At 39.7% G+C, this 19,174-nt stretch overlaps 2 protein-coding genes across 3 annotated transcripts in view; both read left to right on the plus strand.

The window, feature by feature from the left end:
• The window catches only part of LOC116658005 (60S ribosomal protein L29-like), an 801,314-nt gene that overhangs the window by 558,651 nt on the left and 223,489 nt on the right, over window positions 1–19,174 (plus strand). The window lies entirely within an intron of this gene.
• The window catches only part of ACSS2 (acyl-CoA synthetase short chain family member 2), a 44,710-nt gene continuing 27,498 nt past the window's right edge, over window positions 1,963–19,174 (plus strand). Inside the window, exons 1-2 of one of the 2 annotated variants that reach the window (XM_032462158.1) lie at window positions 1,963–2,229; window positions 8,702–8,897. In XM_032462158.1, coding sequence (XP_032318049.1) covers window positions 2,046–2,229; window positions 8,702–8,897 — 380 coding nt within the window. In that variant the 5' untranslated portion in view covers window positions 1,963–2,045. The remainder of the gene's footprint in view (window positions 2,230–8,701; window positions 8,898–19,174) is intronic. The other variant, XM_032462159.1, reaches the window with a different exon arrangement.

Here is a 19,174-nt window from a genome sequence, read left to right on the forward strand (position 1 = left end):
ACCACAGGCTCCTGGCTCAGAGATTATCTGGACTGCTTGAAAATCTATTACAGGCCCAGCGTTTGCAGTACCATCTGTAGACAGGAGGGGGCAGGAAGTGTGCTGGGAACAGCTCTAGGGCTTGGGAGAAGAGTTGAGGAGTGGGGAGAGGGAAAAGGTTGCCCTGAGCTGTGCATGTGGGATGGGAAGATGACTGTTTATACTAGGACTGTGTGCCATTTCATGTGCCGCCCTGCTCACAGAGAGGTTCATATCTCCTGAGTGAGGTCCCTAGGGCTTATTATGCTTCAGTGAAGTCTGATCCCCCCAAGTAGGGCCTGTCCTCACTAAATGAGGTCTGTGCCCCCTGTCAGTGGTGTGCATTCCTTCTGTGTAGTAAGAGGCCTTTCAGTGGAGTTGAATCCTCTCAATGGAGTCTGTTTCTTCAGAAAGTCTATATCTTAGGAGGAAGCCTGTGTCCTCTCAGTAGGGTCAGTGGCCTTCAATGCCATTCATGTCCTATTAGCAGGGTCCATAGCCCTTCAGTGAAATCTGAGATTCCTCAGTAAGATCTGTGCTCCCTTAATGGAGTCCATGTACCTTCAGTGAAGTGTGTGCCCCTTAAGTGCAGTTAATGCCTCCTCGATGAGTTATCTGTCTCCTCCGTGGGATCCATGTCCACTCCATGAGGTCTGTATCCCTTCAGTGAGCTCTGATACCCTCCCTTCAGAATTAGGTAGGCTCTGATCATAGGTCTGACCATGGAAACGTTTTGTTTTGTTTTATTTTTTGTTTACTCAGTTTAGGGTGTGCTGGGCTTGTGATTATCTGAACAAAGAACAAGGGAGCAGGTGGGAAGGGAGGCTGGGCCAGATGGGGTCTGTGTAAGCTTCAGGAAGTGGGAGCTGCCTGCTTTGGACCTCAGACTCACTCTTGGAGTCATATATTTAAGGATCCTTTCTGCCTTGACAGCCATTCTGTGAACTGATAGGTAGGGTAGGCCCTTCTTAGTGGTGAGTGAGATGATGGAAGGTCCTGGCTGGCCTCTCTTTTCTGGAGTAGAAGGCATAGAGGGAAGCCAGAGGAATTTGAGCCCAGGTGTGGCAGAGGAAGGATATCCTGGTGAAATAAAGAGACAGGGAAGGAAAGAAGGGTGTAAACGATTCCTTCTATTTGCATAGACTTTGGTATCTCAAAGCCTTAACTTCAGCCAAATAAGGCAGCAAAAAGACCTGGAGTCGGGAGACCTAGGTTTGGCCCTAACTTGGTCGTTGCTTTCTCTGTGACCTTGTGCAAATTCTTCCCTTTCCCCGAGTTTACCATGTGTGCAATGAGGAATGAGTTTATTAGCAAAGGCCTGAAGTCACCTCCTAGTCTTTACTTAATGAGTCTTTGCACTTTAGGTCTGGATGGAAATTTGTGGAGGCAGGGAAAGTAAAGACTTATCCTCTGGGGTGGGAGAAATCTGAGTTTACTCAGAGTGGGAGATAGTTTCCAGAGAGGAAGGCTGTCTCCCGGAAAGGACCTTACTCCACCTGGCTGCTCAACTCGGTGGGGTGACAGGTTTGTGCAATCAGACCACGGGGCGGCTCCATGATGGGCCCGACCCAACTCCGCTCTTTAGCCCAGCTCTTCCCCGCTCGAGCCCCGCCCTCATCCAACTCCTCGTCAGTAATTCAAGACACCACCCCGGGCACTCCATGGTCCTGCCTCCTCTCCTGTCACATACAGCCTCGCCACTCCCGGTCACTCCATGGGCCGACCCTCTCTCCTGTCACGCCCGGCCCCGCCCCTTCTGCGTTCACTCTACGGCCCCACTCCTTCCGCAAACCAGCTCCGCCCTTATCTCCCAAGCAATGCTCGACTTTTCCCTATCGGTTTCTTCTCCAGCCGTGGTTCCACCTCCGCCAGGCATGGCTCCGCTCCTCCGGACCTCCCACCCCGCCAGCTGCCTAAGCCACGCCCCGCCACGGGCCCCTCCCCTTCACTTAAGGCCCCGCCCCTCCGTCGGCCTGTTTTCCGCGCTTGGGCACCCGCGGCCGCTAGGGTGCTCGGAACTTGAGGCGATGGGGCTTCCCGAGGAGCGGGGCCGGAACGACAGCGGGAGCCGGAGCGGGACCCGGGAGGAGCCTGGAGCCCGGAGCCAGGCGCGGAGTTGGTCTCCGCCGCCCGAGGTCAGCCGTTCCGCGCACGTCCCCTCGCTGCAGCGCTACCGCGAGCTGCACCGGCGCTCGGTGGAGGAGCCTCGAGGTGAGGCTGGGCCCGGGAGGGCCTGAGGGACGTCAGGGAGCAGAGAAGTGGGGGTTCACAGGGGAGTGAGGAATTGGGGGCGTTCTGTGGGGAAATGGAGGTTCCGTGAGGAGATAGGGGTTCCGTGGGGGAATGGGGTTCCCTTGGGAAGTTGAAGGGAGATAGAGGTTTTGTGAGGGAAGAATTGCAGTTCTTGGAGGAGATGGAAAGGGGGTTCCGGGAGGAGAGGGGGGTTCTCTGAAGAGAAGGAAGGTTCTGTGAGGAAAAGAGGGTTCCCTAGGACTTGGGGAGTTCCTTGGCGGCTTGGGGGTTCTGTGAGGAGAGTGCAAGTGTCTAAGAAGAGGAGAGTTTCTCAGGTGAAAAGACGGGTTCTGAGGGGCGAGGGGCCGCCTTGAGGGGAGAGGGCCAGAAGAACTTTCTTTGCCGCCTTTCACACCAGTTCAGTGATTGCCTCCGGACACCTTTTACCCGTGGATTAGTCTCCCCTGCTGAGGGGCAGTAACCCGTCTAGTGCCCATCCGGGGGTCCCCTAATTAGTAATGGAGACCCAGATCTATTTTTAGTATTTCAGAAATCCCAATAGAAGATGTAAGACTGAACAAGTCACTAAAATGTTGCCTCTTTAAAACGTTAGGACTGGGATTGTAATAACTCAGATTCTGATAGATGCTTCTATGTCTTTAAGAATGTGTGAGGAAAATTCCCCATCTTTGCTCTTAGATTGGGTAACCCGTCACAACTGTACCTGCAACCCGATGCAGCCTGAGGTTTGGCAGTGGGACGAGTATGGGCCACTGAATCAAACCCAGAACAATTTAGATTTAGATCCTGGCTCTACCACTCATTTACCGTGTGAGGCAGATTTAAAAACCTGTCTGAAATTCCTTTTCTTTATCTATAAGATAGGGGTAATAATCTTGCCTCACAGGTTGGTTTGAGGGCTAAAATGAGTAATAAGTAAATTGGGCATTATAGAGTGTCTGATGCACAGCAGGCATTCAATAAATGGCCGTTAGTTTGATAACAGAACAATGTGGATGAAACAATTATTGAGTAATGCAAGATAGGATTGAATCAAGTGGAAGGGGGTTAAATGCTTCAGGCAGTGTCCAAGTTTAGTCCTCAGACCTCTTTTCACTTCTCCTCCCCCTCTATATTTTCTCCTGTTATGAGTCCATCTGTTTCCAGCAATGAGCTATTTTATTTAATTGAGGTAACAGTATATTAGTTCCCTGTGTACAGCGTTCTGTTTCTACTTCTGTATACACTACAGCATGATCACCACAAAAAATTTAGCTTCCATCCATTACCATATGGTTGCCTCCATTTACTCATTTCACCCACCCTGGCTCCCCTCTGGTAACCACTAATCTGTTCTCTGTGTCTGCATGTGTTTTTTTGTTTAGTTTGGTTTGCTCATTTATTTCGTTTTGTTTGGTTGGTTTTTTAACATTCTACATCTGAATGATATCATACGGTTTTTGAAATGGCAAGATTTTATTTTTTATGATTAATATTCATATAGCCATATATGTATAAATCTATACATACCACATCTTTATCATTCATCTATGGATGGACACTTAGGTTGCTACCATATGTTGCTTTTTATTGTACGTAATGCTACAATGAGCATAGGAGTGCATGTATCTTTTCAAAATAGTATTTCTGTTTTCTTCAGAAAAGTACTCAGAAGAGGAATTGCTGGATCATATAATAGTTCTATTCTTAATTCTTTGAGGAATCACCATACTTTGAAGTGACTGCACCAATATACATTCCTACCAACAATGCATGAGAGTTGCCTCCTCTCCACATCCTCTCCAACTTGTTATTTATTGCCTTTTTGATAATAACCATTGAAACGGATGTGAGGTGATATCTCTCTATGGTTTTGATTTGCATTTCCCTAATAATTAGTGATATTGAACATCTTTTCATGTGCCTGTTGGCCATCTGTATGTCTTTGAAAAGTCTATTTAGCACTTCTGTTAATTTAATTGGGTTGTTTATTTATTTTTTGCTGTTGTATGAGTTCTTTATATATTTTGAATATTAACCCCTTATTCAATATATGATTTCCAAATATCTTCTCCCCAGGGATGAGCTATTACTATCACTATAATGCCTATATCTGGGATCTGACTTACGGTCTAGTCCCAAATTTCATAGGCCTGTAGACCATTTTATTCACACACTTTGATGTTATACCGTATTTAACATGACTGACTCGGATTTACCAATTTTCCTTCCCAAACCTGCTTTCCTCCCTAATTTTCTAATCCCTGTTAATGGCACTACCCAAAATCTTGTCTATCCATATATCTTATTTATTTATAGATTGCTTACTACTTACTAAGCACAAATTCTGTTTGATTTGCTATAGAGACTGTTATCCCCATTTTATGGAGAAGGAAACTGAAGCTTAGAGAGATTAATTAAATTGAGATTTGAACCAAGGTAGTCTTGATTGCAGAACCTATATTCCCAATAACTATATTGTTCTTCTTCTCTGATCTCATAGTTTGTCTTTCACCAAATTTTGTCAAATATTCTTTCAGAGTGTCTCTCAGATTATCTTTTCTTCCATTCCCATAGACCCTTTTAATTCAAGGAAGCAACTTCCTAATTGGTTCTCTCCCCTAGTCTCCCTCATCTCCAATGTTCCTGGTAGATTTACCTAAAAACACTATTAGATTGATATTCTGGAAACATTGCTTTCATATGCCATTTCAAAAACGTTCAGTAGTTCCATATTTCCTACAGTTTCAAATTAAAACTCTGCCTTTCTTTCAAGGTTTCTGGATAACTAGCCCACTCTAACTCTGGATCCCTCTCTCCCACTACTTTGTACCATATACCCCTCCCTCATTCTACACAGGTCATTCTTGTTGACATACTAGATAAACAGAAGTCCGTATCTCTTCTCTTTGCCCATTTCTTCTGTTCTCTCTATCTAGTCAAGTCCCACCAATTCCACAGAGCTTTTCCTGATTATCCCAGTCCATGTTCATCTTTTCTTCTTCTAAACTTCTTCAGTAGTCAGATTGTGTGCCAAAGAAACATCCAGAGTTCAACAGCTCCACCAGAAAAAAACAAAAACAAAAACTAAGTGATCATAAAACTCAGTTTTCTTCATTCCTGTTGATGAACATAAATGTGGTTTATAAACAGTTTTACATAATCTATATCTACTACTGTCACTTAAAAATATTTCTCCAGTGAAGACATACAAATGGCCAATAGGCATATGAAAAAATTGTCAGTATTGCTAATTATCAGAGAAATGCAAATCAAAACTACAGTGGGGTATCACCTCACACCAGTCAGAATGGCCATCATTAAAAAGTCCACAAATAACAAATGCTGGAGAGAATGTGGATAAAAGGGAACTCTCTTACACTGTTGGTGGGAATGTAGTTTGGTGCATCCATTCTGGAAAACAATATGGAGATCCCTTAAAAAACTGAAAATAGGCTTACCTTATGATCCAGCAATCCCATTCCTGGGAATATATCTGGAGGAAACTCTAATTTGAAAAGATACACACACCCCAGTGTTCATAGCAGCACTATTTACAATAGCTAAGATATGGAAGCAACCTAGATGTCCATCGACAGATTATTACATACAGAAGAGGTGGTACACACACACAGAAATACTACTCAGCCATAAAAAAATAAAATAATGCCATTTGCAGCTACATGGATGGACTTGGAGATCATCATACTAAGTGAAATAAGCCAGAAAGAGAAAGAAAAATACCATATGATATCACTTATATGTGGAATCTTTTTAAAAAGGACATAAATGAAATTATTTACAAAACAGAGATGGACTCACAGACATAGAAAACAAACTTGTGGTTACCAGGGATAAAGGGGGTGGGGAGGGGTAAACTGGGAGTTTGGGATTTGCAGATACTAAGTACTATATATAAAATAGATAAACTATTGTTTATAAGGTTCTAGTGTGGAGTACAGGGAACTATATTCAATACCTTGTAATAGCCTATAATGAAAAAGAATATGAAAAGGGAGATATATATATATGTGTGTATAAATGAATCATATGCTGTACACCAGAAATTAATACAACAGTGTACATTGACTATACTTTAATAAAAACATTTTTTTGAGTATACACATGTATATACTCAATGTAGTTGTAACAACATGGACTTTAGGGTCGGTCTGATTTTGTATTCTTACTTTTAGCTGTGTGATGCTTGGGAAAGTTTCCTATGTTTCCTGAGCTTCAATTTTCACATCTATAAATTAGGATAATTAATGTATACTTCATAAGGCCGTATAAAGATTAAACGAGATTAGCCCAGTACTTGGACATTAATGGCATTTACTAAAATGCCAGTTCCCATTTGCTGTCTTTAATGTCCATTTAGTATTTTATTGTATCACTACTAGTATTACTAGTTTTAATCAGTTTTTTGATTGTTGGGCTTTTGGGTTGTTTCCAGTTTCACCATTATAAATAGTGTTAGTATAAACATCTCTTTATTAATCACTTATTTTCCTTTGGTATTATTTTCTTAGACTGTGTTCTCCAAAGTTAAGTTAGCAGATGAGAAGATATAAAAAATTTTATGGCTCTTGTCAGGCACTGACCTGCTGTTCAGTAAGATTGTGCCAGTTTCTTACAAGACTATCATCATATAAGAGTATCTGTTTTCTAGGCCCACTTAGGCATTAGACTTCATTTTTTTCTTCTTTTTTTTTTAGTCTTTGCTAGTTTTATAGGTATATAATGGTACCTTGGGGTTGATTTAATTTGAATTTATTTAATTCATTGCAAGTTGTACACCATATGATTTAGCTTTCAATTATATTCTGTCTTGTACATTCAAAAATATTTTATGTATAGTCTTACCTCTCTAACCAGATTGTGTAAAATAAATCATGTAACCATGAGAGCAAGTCACTTTCCCTTTATAAATGTGGTTTTTTATCAGTAAAATGAGGGGTTGATAACTTCTAAAGTTCCTTCCATTGTTATGATTCTGTGTCTCTCTCCCCTCTAGCTCCTGATCCAGTACTGAGATTATTTTAGGTGTTCTACAATCTAATGTTTAACCTATTGACTACCTTTTCTCCAGAGTAGCCAGGCAATATTTCAAGATTGTAAATCTGATCATGTCCCTCTCCTGATTAAAATCCTGCAATGGCTTTCCATTGCTCTTAGGGTAAATACCAAATTCCTTATGCCCAGAAGGATTGTGTGATCTGCCCAGTTTATACATCAATTCCTGCTAGTCTTTCTCTTATTCTCATTGCTTTAGACTGAGGGAGTTCCTCCTAACATATACCCTTAGTTCTTTTCTGTCCCATAGTAATGTCTTTCCTGGTGGAAGTGTGGAGAAAAACTTTCATCTTTCAGATTTTAGCAGAAATGTCTTCCTCAAGGCAGTTCAAATCTTGACTTAGTTAATGTATAACCTTGGGCAAATTACTTAACTTGATTTTCAAATCAATAAAATAAGAATGAAAAAAAAGCCTACCTCTTAGGGTTATAGTAAGAACTAAATGAGATAAAACATTTAAAGAGCTTAAAGCAACATCTGGCACAAAGCAAGCAACACTTGGGTAAGTAGTAATAGGAGAAAGAGATGCTCATTAAATAATTGCTGAGAGCGAATGAACAAATTAAGCCTTCCAATGTCATGGAAGGCTCTGTAGGTAAAGAATTTCTTCCTTTCACTAATTAATTCATTTTAAAAGTTACTGATTGACTACAGTGTGCTAGGCATTGTGATAGGCACTAGGTAACCACAGTTTGAATAGATGGTGAATAAAGGAGTGGCAATTTTGAGGAGTGTCTACTGAAAAATAATGCACAACCTAAAAGTTGGGAAATTATGTTTTATTTGGCTGACTTCCTGAGGACTTCAAGCCCAGGAGGCAGCCTCTCAATAGCTCTGAATGACTGCTCTGAAGAGGTAAGGGAGGAGCCAGGATATATAGGAGTTTTTGCAACAAAGACCAGGTAAGTTGGAATATCAAAAGATTACTGTTAATTAAAGAAAACCAGGTATCTCAAGGAATTTAACGCTTTTCTATATATGTGAAGATACTGGAGTCTAGGCTCATTGAAATCATTCCTTTGATATGCCTTAGCTATCTAGGGCCAGTATCCTGTTCTTTCTGGGTGCACTGTTGTGGGTGGCTGCAGTGGCTGAGAGCTGCAACATCCTTTGTTTACTGATATGACAGGCAACATTTTTCATTCACAGGAGGGAGGGAAAAAATTTGAGTCAAGATTCAGCTCATGGGAATAGAAGTTGGTTTAGGAGAGTGGTGAGTGTTAAGATTAGATAGGTAGAGAAGGGACCCAGGTGGTAAGTCCTAGAGTACAGGGCAGAGAGCTTGTGACTTGGTCCTGTGCATAGATTGGTAAGCCATCTAAGATAAATATGTCTGAGAAGCTGAGGATGTCTGGGCTTCCTTTTCTGTTGCAGAATTCTGGGGAGACATTGCCAAGGAATTTTACTGGAAGACCTCATGTCCTGGTCCATTCCTCCAGTACAACTTTGATGTGACTAAAGGGAAAATCTTTATTGAGTGGATGAAAGGAGCAACTACCAACATCTGCTACAACGTGCTGGATCGAATTGTCCATGAGAAAAAACTTGGCGATAAAGTTGCTTTTTACTGGTAAAAATATCTATTTTATAGCCTGTGGCAGATAAAAAGTCACCCCTCACATTAATGTAGTGTTTCATAGTTCACAAAGTACCTTAAAAATCCATGGATTCACTTGATGCTTACCACAACCCAGAAGAATAAGCAAAGTATTGTTAACTTAATGTTTCAAGTAAGGAAAAATACCTCAAGGAAGTTAATATGACTTCCTTAAAATTACATAACTAGTATGTGACAGAAGTGACATTCAAAGCCAACTGTCCTGATTTCTAGTCTAGTGTTCTCAACTTTATTTGGAGAGGAGCAAGGTGAGAGGGTAAATGGAAACAAACAGGACTGAGTAGCTTTCTTTCTCATTCTTGCTTTGAGAGAAAAATGGATATTGGGTTTTTCATTACCACCACCACTATTATCATCATTATCATTGATTGAGCTATATGCCAGATACTATGCTCAAGTGCTTAACAAATACTTCATTTGATAGTCACAGCAACTAAGAATACGTTATTTATTTTCCTCATTTTACATATGTGAAAACTGAAATTCTGAAATGTAAATAAATGACTTATTTGAAGTCATACCACTAGTAAGAAGCAGGGCTGAGATTCAAACCCATGTAGTACACTTCCGGAGTTTATACTGTTAGCCATAACACTATACTATCCTTCTAATTTCTTATATTAGCATCTCAACAGCTTTGCAAAATAGGTATTCTGGGCTCCATTTTATAGTTGAAGAAATGAAACACCCATCTGTGCTTCATAGTGAATAAGGTCACAGGGGGAGTACAGTCTGGATTCAAACCGAAGTCTGTCTGACTCCTTGCTTTTAACACTAGGCCATGCTACCTCCCCATTGGGAACTGTCTAAGACCCCTTCCTCTTAGCATTACAGCTTATAGGAGATATTACTAAGCTGAACCTAAAATAGGACCTTGAAGTTCCAGTTATTGAGGTGCTGATTCTGCCACCAACCATGAGCACTTTAAGAACTGATCTATTTCTTTTAAAGCGAGACAATAGGAGCAGTTTGGATCTTTCATGGAAGAGTTAAATTGGTACTTAGCAAAAATCTGCCCAGTTTGTGTCACGTATTGTGAAAAGTGCTAACCTGAGATACATGAAATTCAGGTTCTCATTCCAACTCTGCCATTCACTTGCTGTGTAACCATAGGCAAGACATTTAATTCTCTGAGAGTCAGTTTCCTCATCCATAAAATGGGGACAATAATTCCACCCTTGTCTTTCTTATTAGATTGTTATGAGAATCAAGATGATGTTGTAAAAGCATTTATTTGTTTATTGGAAAACACTGTACAAATATGAGTCGTCTATTATCACATTACCATTGCATGATTTGGGGTCACTTTGCTCCTGAAAATCATAGTCTGTCTATGAAAGGAGACCTTCTTTAGCTCTTTCCCTGGGACTTTATGCTTGAACTCCAGCTGACACTTGAACCTCCTAGGTTCCTTAGGGATCAGAAAACCTTTAAAGGTCTGCAGAGGACCTTTTGTCTAAATTTGTTCCCTGGTTTGAAATAATTTGGATGCATGATGAAAGAATGAAAAAGCACAGGCCAGAGTTGTTCAGTCACTGGAGATTGTTCCAGAATCCTGAAGCCCTTCTTTCTAGTTCCCCTACCATCCATACCTGAACAGAGCCTGTCCTTCCACATTTGTAAAATGAAGGAGAGTAGATTAGATCAGTGTTTTCCAAAGGATGTTCTAGGAACCACTAATTACTAGAGATATTAGCAGGAGCTTCATAATTCATGAAACAAATGAGTCTGAGGAATAATACATAATACATTACCTTTGTGAGATAACCAATATATATTATACATAGTAAATTCCAAGAAGTCCTTACAGTAAAAACACCTGGTTAATTTTAACATGGGATTTCCAAAGTTTATTTGAGCCCCAAACACTTTTTGCAGCACGTTATTAACATCACAAGAAGCAGTATTCCATGGAACACCAATTTGGGAAGCACTAGATTATATCATCTCTACATTTACTTCTAGTGCAAAATTCTGTAACTCTATAACAAGACATTTTCACTCCATTTTTAACATTGGTCACTTAACCAACAAGAATTTTTTAAGATATTGGTTACTTAGTCCTATGTTAGGTGTTATGGTACAGAAGTAAGAAGACTGGGAGACAAGTACCACATGGGCCATTATTATTCAGTTCTCTTAAGTTTACATTAACGCAAAAGCAAGCTACAAATAAATCACATTTTTTATAAGAGTAAAGTGCAAATAAGCCAGATATTTGGTTATTTCTCTTTTTTACCTCCATGTTTTAAAATGATATGCTTATGCTACTGTGTTTTTAAAAGTATTGACTTCCTTTTATGATAGATGAGAATTCAGTTCTTATATATTTCTCCAACTTATTTCCCGTCTCAGTATAATTGTAGCTCTGTTTAATAGTTAATTTAAAATCAATATTTGTATAAGAGTTATATATCATGATTGCATTTCCTTTTATGTACGGATTTTTCTTTTCTCTGAAGTTAAAAATTGCCTGCCATTTTTCTTGTACTATTTGTCTTTATCATATACTCAATATTTTTCAGACTCTCTGTCACATAACTTATTCTATGAAGCCCTCCTTTTCCTCTTTGTTCTTTGTCTTGGAGCCTACCTTCTTCCTGCTCTAATTTTTATTAATGTTTTAAAAAATGACATCTTTTCAGTGATTTGCTTCAGTTGGTATACTTCTTATGGAGCCATAATATGACTTTCTTTTTAAGCTAGACATTTAGATAGCTATAGTGGCATTAGCAAACCACATTTGTAGCTCATTTCTTGTTTTAGGGCATGTCTTATACACATACTGAAATAATCTACAAAGGAAATAGTACTCTTAGGAAAGTACTCCCATTAGCTAAAATAGAATAATATTAAGGAAAAATTTGGCCTTTTACTTTTGGCTTGACACATTGTAAATATTCATGGAATAATAGTATTTTTAGAACTTGAAGTGACTCTTTATAGAGTCCATCTAGGCCAACTCTCTACAGACATGTAGATTAAGGGTCAGAGAAGCTAAGTGATTTGCTGAAGGGTAATAAACCTGCTTGGAGACAGAGCTGAGACTAATCTCCAGACATCCTCACCCCTAGCCATCTACTCTTTTTACCATATGATACTATAGTGGACACTTGAACAACTTGGGGGTTACAAGTGCAAACCCTTGCACAGTCCAATCTGCATAAAATTTATAGTTGGCCCTCTGGTAACCTCTGTATCTGAGGTACCGCATCCACAGATTCAGCCAACAGTGGATTGTGTAGTACTGTAGTGTTTATGATTGAAAAAAATCTGCATATGAGTGGATTCCGCAGTTCAACCCTGTGTTGTTCAAAGGTCAGCTATACTTCATTATTCTAGTTGTGCAGTACTTGGCTGTAACAAGTGAAAAGAGAAATCAGCCATGTTAGTTAAATTAATTAAAATTAACTTTAAATTAACTTGTTTTAAAGTGTAAAATAAATGTATTATCATTATAAATGGCTCAGACCCTGGTCTCATGGAGTTTATATTCTGCTTGGGAAGACCAAATAGGCCTACATGAAACAGCGTGAAAGCAATTATAGGCCAAATTGCACAGAGCCACTTACACAGATAGTTCATAGAAGGGAGAAAGCATTGTAGGGAGGCAGTATAAGTAAAAATTAGGATAATGGGTTTTGGTGTCAAACTAACCTAATTTGAGTCTTGTTTCTGCTGCTATCTAGCTTTATGATTTTGTACAAGTTACTTAACCTCATTAAGCCTCAGTTTTCTCAACTGTAAAATGTGGATAAAAATAGCTTTTATCTCATGGAGTTGTCAATTAAACAGGATTGAAAAGGATAACAAATCCATGTGTCCAATTCCTGGCACATTGAAGGCATTCAGTAAATGTCGGCCACCACTATTATTGTATTGGGATGGTGAGATGACTAAGTCTGTCTAGAGTAAAGGGTTTATGCAGGGAACAATTTATTCATTCAGTACTTATTAAGAACTTACTATGTACTAGGCAGTATTCTGAACAAACTCCCTGACCTCATGGAGGTTATACTCTAGCTTAAGGAGATAGACAATAAACAAAAAAACCAATAAATATATGACAGATAGTGATAAGCTATAGAAAAATACCAAGCAGTGCAAGGAAAAGAAAATGACAACAGAGTGGGGCTTGATAAGGGAAGCACTCTCTGATAACGGTGACATTTGAGCAGAAACATGACGGAAATGGATTGTGCCATGCACATAGTTGGGTTGGGAAACAGAAATATTCCAAGTACATGGAAGAGCAAGTGCAAACGCCCTAAGGTGAGAGTATTCTGCTACCTGGTGTGTTTGAATATTAGCTAGGAAGTTAGTGTAGTTGAAGTAGTTTGAGCTAGAAAAACAGAGAATAGTAGAGCTTGAGGTCAGTGGTACACCAGGTTATGTAGAACCTTGAAAGATTTTTGGGTTTTCATCCATAGTGAAATGGGAAACCACTGGACAGTCTTGAACATAGAAGTGAAAATGATTTGACTTACATTTAGAATCTGCCTTTGTGTTGAGAAGAGACTGTAGAAGGGCAAGGGTAGAAGCATGATGACCAATAATGAGACTACTAAAGAAATCCAGGTGAATAATGCTGGTGATTTAGACTTCAGTAGTACCTTGAAGGTGGTTAGAAGAGGTCAAAATCTGTATCTATTTTGAGTGAAGAGCCAATGGAGTTTGGTGACTTGGATTGGGTGTGGGGAGTGAGAGGAGTCAAGGTTGTCTTTAATAGTGGATGAGGTCCAAGAATGAGAGATCTTGACTATTTTTGGGGACCTATGAAAATATTTTATGCAGAAGGATGATGTGGTCACAGCTGGGCTTAAGAAGATTAATCTGGATTCATATGGAAGTGGGACTGTAAAGCCAGAGAGCTGGCAGTTTTGTTACTTGGGGTAGAGATGCTTGAATTGGGATATTGATGATGGGAATGGAGTGGAACAATGAAATCTTAGACTAATTTAGAGGGAAGAAACCAACATAGGTAATTGGATCTGTAGATGGTGGGGAGACAGGCAAAGAAAGTAAGCAAGAAGACTCAAGAGTCCCCTTAGTCTATATAACATTTTACCTCTTTCAGAGGTGCACAATCATCTGATCAAGGGCTAAAGTTGCCATCTAAACAAGGCTTTGATTTCAACCTCTTTTGCACTTTCTTCTCACTATTATGGCAAATAGAGGTGTTAGTGGGGATTTATGTGTATATGTGTGAGAAGAGAATCAGTGACAAAGTTATCAGAATAGTCACTCAGAGAGAATCAGTGAGCAATATTAGAGGTAGCTCAAGGAGTGGAGGCTGGCTCGTTAAAGGGATACCGGGGAACAGTGGGAGACTAGGGGATTAATTAAAGTCTTTATGGAGAGAGGCTGGAAAGAGCTGCTTATTCTCTAGGTTATTCCAGGAGAGTACCCTAATCTCCAAAGCCCAAGAAATTTGGTAAAGTCCTTTTCTTCCACTTTTTGCTCTCGGCTATCTGTGCTGTCATTACCTCCGCACCATCTCATCCCTCAACCTCAGCTGAAATCACTGCTCTCTTTCTCCACATGCTCAGACTATTATTCAATCCTTCCTTAGAAACTGGAGTTTCTGAGAAGTAGGTGACTTTAGGAGTGACCTTAGGACAGAAGCTCTGTTCTCAGGATCCCTGTGTATTCCTGATTATGAATCTGGAGTGTGATATTTAGAACTTTCCAGATCCTGGTAGGGTATGTGAGTGTGTGTATTTGAGAAAGTGGGGATGGTTGGGAAGGTGAGATAAGCCCATGGTCAAGAAGATTGTCAAGGTGACATGGAAAGCCAGAGCCCTAGAGTGTATTGTCCTAGCATTCATGTCCAAGGAATTTTAATTATCTAGGTCTATGTCCTGGAGTTCATTTCAGTGATAAGGGAAGGGAGGGACATTTTTGCCCTCCATCTATATCTCCACTGGTTTCACACAGTGTATTTACTTGTTAAAATATACCATTTGACGCTTAGACAACATGGATTTGAACTGCATGGGTCCACTTCTATGCAGATATTTTTCAGTAGTAAGTACTACAGTACTGCATGATCTGTGGTTGGTTGAATCAGCAAATGTAGAGAAATCAAGGATATGGAGGGGCAACTATAAGTTATATGCAGATTAACTCCCACGTTGTTCAAGGGTCAACTGTACTTGCTAAGTAAAAACACTAATTTGAAAAAAAAGATGGCCTCAGACAATTCTCTTCCACTCCATGGGCCTTACCTTTGTGTGATTGGTGGGAGATGAACTACTGATACTCAGCAATGTCCCTTCTGGCACTGATATTTCAGGATATTATGATTGTTTCTGAAGAGAAAGTCATTTTTAGAAGTTATGTTGCAACCTGTAGTGACTTTCTGGTGACTCAGTAGGCAGGCTGGGCTTCTATTGAGGTGGTAAGAGAAACGGAAGGTTTTAGAAAGTTTGGAGTGAAGAGGCTGAGGAAGAGTCTGCTCCCCTTGCCTGGTAAGATAAGCACTTTTAACATTAACACTTTAAGTTAATATGTGGGGAAATAACTATTGCTGGGAACAGTCTTTCTCCACTTGAATCAGACAGGCAGATTGTGGAGGAGGGCTGGAGGACTTCATGTTTAAGATGGATCTCTAATTTTCTTCTCTCACTTCTCCCTGACTTTCATGACCCTTGATGCCTTAAAGAGCCCCTCCATAAAGTAAAAATGAGCAAATAGGCTGTTTTGTTCAAATCACTAGTCATTTTTTGGAAGCAGGTGGGATATGAATAATAAATGCATTATAATAATAATAGTGTATGTTATATATTGATATATTGTTATATGTACTAACATATTTAACAGTAAGACTGTCTTGAGGCCTGATTCAGTGTCCTAAGCTCCATGTCAGCTACCTGAGTTTATGTCTGGGCTGACTTCTTATACTAGTGTATTCAGTAAATATTTAATGAAGAGAATGTCTTTAGATAATGCCCTTTTTCTCAGCCTTTTTTATCTCACCTATAAACTGTCAGGGGTGAACAGGTTACTTGCTAAAGTTACTTTTGGCACTGACCTTCAGAATTTCTATACAAATGTAGGAAACTGCAGTGGCAAGGCAGCTAGGAGAGGCTGGGGTGGGGTGGGGGAGCCAGTTCTGGCATCTTATCCTTTAAAGATAGCAGGGAGTTAGGTGGGAGCATGGGTTCTTGCCTTAGGGCAGCCTCACATTTATAATAGTAAATACAGGAGGCTTGGAGCTGAGGATGGGCCTTCCCCCTTTGCCTGGATTTGGTATGGGAGAGTTTGGTCACTGGTAATGATCCCTAGTGTCTGATACCTTGAATCTCTGTGAGAATTTGAGACTCTCAGTCCCAGTACTTTGAGGTCCACTTCCTGTATAAAGCAGGAATTGTAGCCCCAATATCTCCATCTGCAACAATCCCCATAAATGATCATTCTGGTTCTGGAACACTACCAAGACCATAGAATTTACACACTACCTATCCCACTGTTGGGCAGCTCTGTTACAAAGTCCTTAGATATAGTCCCTCTCTATAGCTTTCTCCCCACTCTATCATCTTCCCTTGGTCTTAGTTCTATGTTCTGGGGCCACATAGAATAATCTCATTCTTTTTCCGTAAGACATCCCTTCAGGTTTGAGGGTAGTTATCATATCCCTTTTCCAGGCCAAATGTAGAATTATAGAAATTTAAATCTAGAAGATGCCAGGGGGAGGGTATAGCTCAAATGGCAGAGCGGCTGCTTAGCATGCACGAGGACCTGGGTTCAATCCCTGGTACCTCCACTGAAAAAGTAAATAAATAAACCTAATTACCTACCCCCTGCAAAAAAAAAAAAAAAAAAAAAAATTAAATCCAGAAGATGCCTAGAAGATCTTGTAGTTCAATAATTTTCAATTTAGAAAAGCATTAGACACCACAATAAAAGTATTTAAAAAAAACAAAAAACAAAAAAAAGCATTAGAATCCTTTTATTCAAATATAATATTATATGTTTAGTGATTAACAGGAGTAGGCTCTATGCTCCTATGCTCAGGTCTCAATCCCTACTCAAACACTTATTAGTTGGGCAAGTTGTCTTACCTCTTTAAACCTCAGTTTTCCCATCTGAAAAATGGGAAGAATAACAGTTCCTATTACACAAATTCTTGTGAGGAATAATTGGAATAATCTGTGTAAAGGGCTTACTGCTTGGCAAACAGTGTGTTAGCTATTTTTATCATTATGCCAAAGCCTAACTCCTAAAACAGGTAAGAGCAGAGCTGATCTGGTTGAAGCATAGATTAGAGGACCAGAGCCACACTCTGTTGGCTTCTTTACCTTATCACTGTGGTCTCTGTGAGGTATGTAGGTGGAACCTCTAGGGATTTGCAAAGCTTAATTTGAAAACTTCTGATCTAGTCCAGTGTTCTTGTTTTATGGATGAGTTATTCCTGAGTCTACATTCTCAGGTTCCTTGCATGATACAGTTTCTTGAACAACTCCTTCATCATCCATGTCAGTCTTCTGTGGAAATACTCTAGTTGGGCAATATCACTTATGAAGTACTCTAGCTGTTGTCTGCCTTGGATAGGGAATTATTACCATTCTTTGCTCTGACTTTATATATCTAAGACCACATTAGCCCTATCAACAACCACATTCTACTACTCAATTTACAGTCTCCCATAATGCCTAAGACTTTTCTATTTATTCTAATAATAAACTTTGTCTCCTCTCTATTGTACTTGTATAATTAGTCCCTTGTTTTTTTGAACTTGGGTATGGTTTACAACAACACTTGACAGATGAGGACCTTAAGGCTCTGAGAGTGAGATGACTTGGCTAGATCACATAGCAGTTGTAATTAGTTCTGGACAGAAGAACACTTGCATTCTTTCTTGTAGATGTTATACTTCTACTGACACAGCCTTAGTTTCTTTGACAATCTGTCACTTGTCTAGCCAGTAGTTTACTTAGAGGGTTTAGAAATGTTGACCGCAGTTTACAATGATAATTTATAAGGCCAAACACATTTAAAGGTCAAACCTAAAAGAAATAACATCCTTTCCTTACCTGAGATGTGCTCATTCATCCATTCATTAAACAATTTTTTTTTTTTTTTTTTTTACTGAATATCTTCTGTATATAGTCTGCATACTACCTTGAGAATAATGGATGGGAGGCACAGGACAATAACAAAGAGACCAGAAAGGGGGCACTGACAACAGTTCAGGCAATATATGATAATGGAGATAATAGTAGAGGCTATGAAAAGTGGTGATATTTTGGAATATTTTAAAGGCAGAGCTAATAGAATTTGCTGATGAACTTGATCATAAGTATAAGAGAATGGAGTCAAGAAATTTCAAAGGTGTTTTCTTTTTTTTTTTTTTTTTTTTGGTCTGAGCATTGGGAAAGATGGAATTTCTATTAGTTGAGCTGGAGAATAAACTGGGAGGAGAAGCTTTGGGGAAGGATCAGGAATTTGTGTTTCAAACACAGAGATGTAAAATTACTGCTGTGACAAGCGCTAGGGAGCTGATGAAGAATTTCAAGTAGAGGTATGACATCTCAGAGTTATATTTTGAAAAGATAACTCTCTCAATCATATGTATCTTAAAAAACAAAAAACAAAGAAACACCAACAACCAAAAAGCCTGCCTGAGGATCTGCAAGCAGAGGTCCTAACCATTGCTTTATGACCTTCGGCAAATGATAACACCATTTTGAGCCTCAGTTTCCTGACTTTTCAAATGGGGATGGCAAATCTTGTACTGCCAAACTCAAAAAATTGCTATGAGGATTAGCTGAGATGAAAGATGAGAAAACACACTGAAAATATATATTAATGTGAGCTGGTGCTAATATTCATACATACTACACATGTGCAAGGGCATTGTTAGGCATAGAGATTCAAGACTGGTAGCTATATATGACTTCTATCCCTTCCAAAATGTTCTTCTTTCCTCTGGTGAACTTAGCCTCTTTTCTCAAACTTGGCTCAAAATCCACCATTTCTAGAAGTGTTTCATGTTTTTCACACTTCTTTTGCATTCCTTTGGTGATTTCCTACTCCTACATTTTCTTGTTCTCCTTGATCACTGTTTCCCAAGATTGGCCTTCGGTGGTGGGTGGTTTAGATCTCTCTAATTAAAGATCTTAAGCTTATGAAAGTAAGGTCTAGCCTCTTATTCCCTTCGTTTTGTGATTTGGCAAGCAGTAGGCACTGATCATTGGGGTGGCCACTCTGGCAAAGATCATCCATTT

The sequence above is a fragment of the Camelus ferus genome, chromosome 19 (assembly GCF_009834535.1).
Source record: "Camelus ferus isolate YT-003-E chromosome 19, BCGSAC_Cfer_1.0, whole genome shotgun sequence".
NCBI lineage: Eukaryota > Metazoa > Chordata > Mammalia > Artiodactyla > Camelidae > Camelus > Camelus ferus.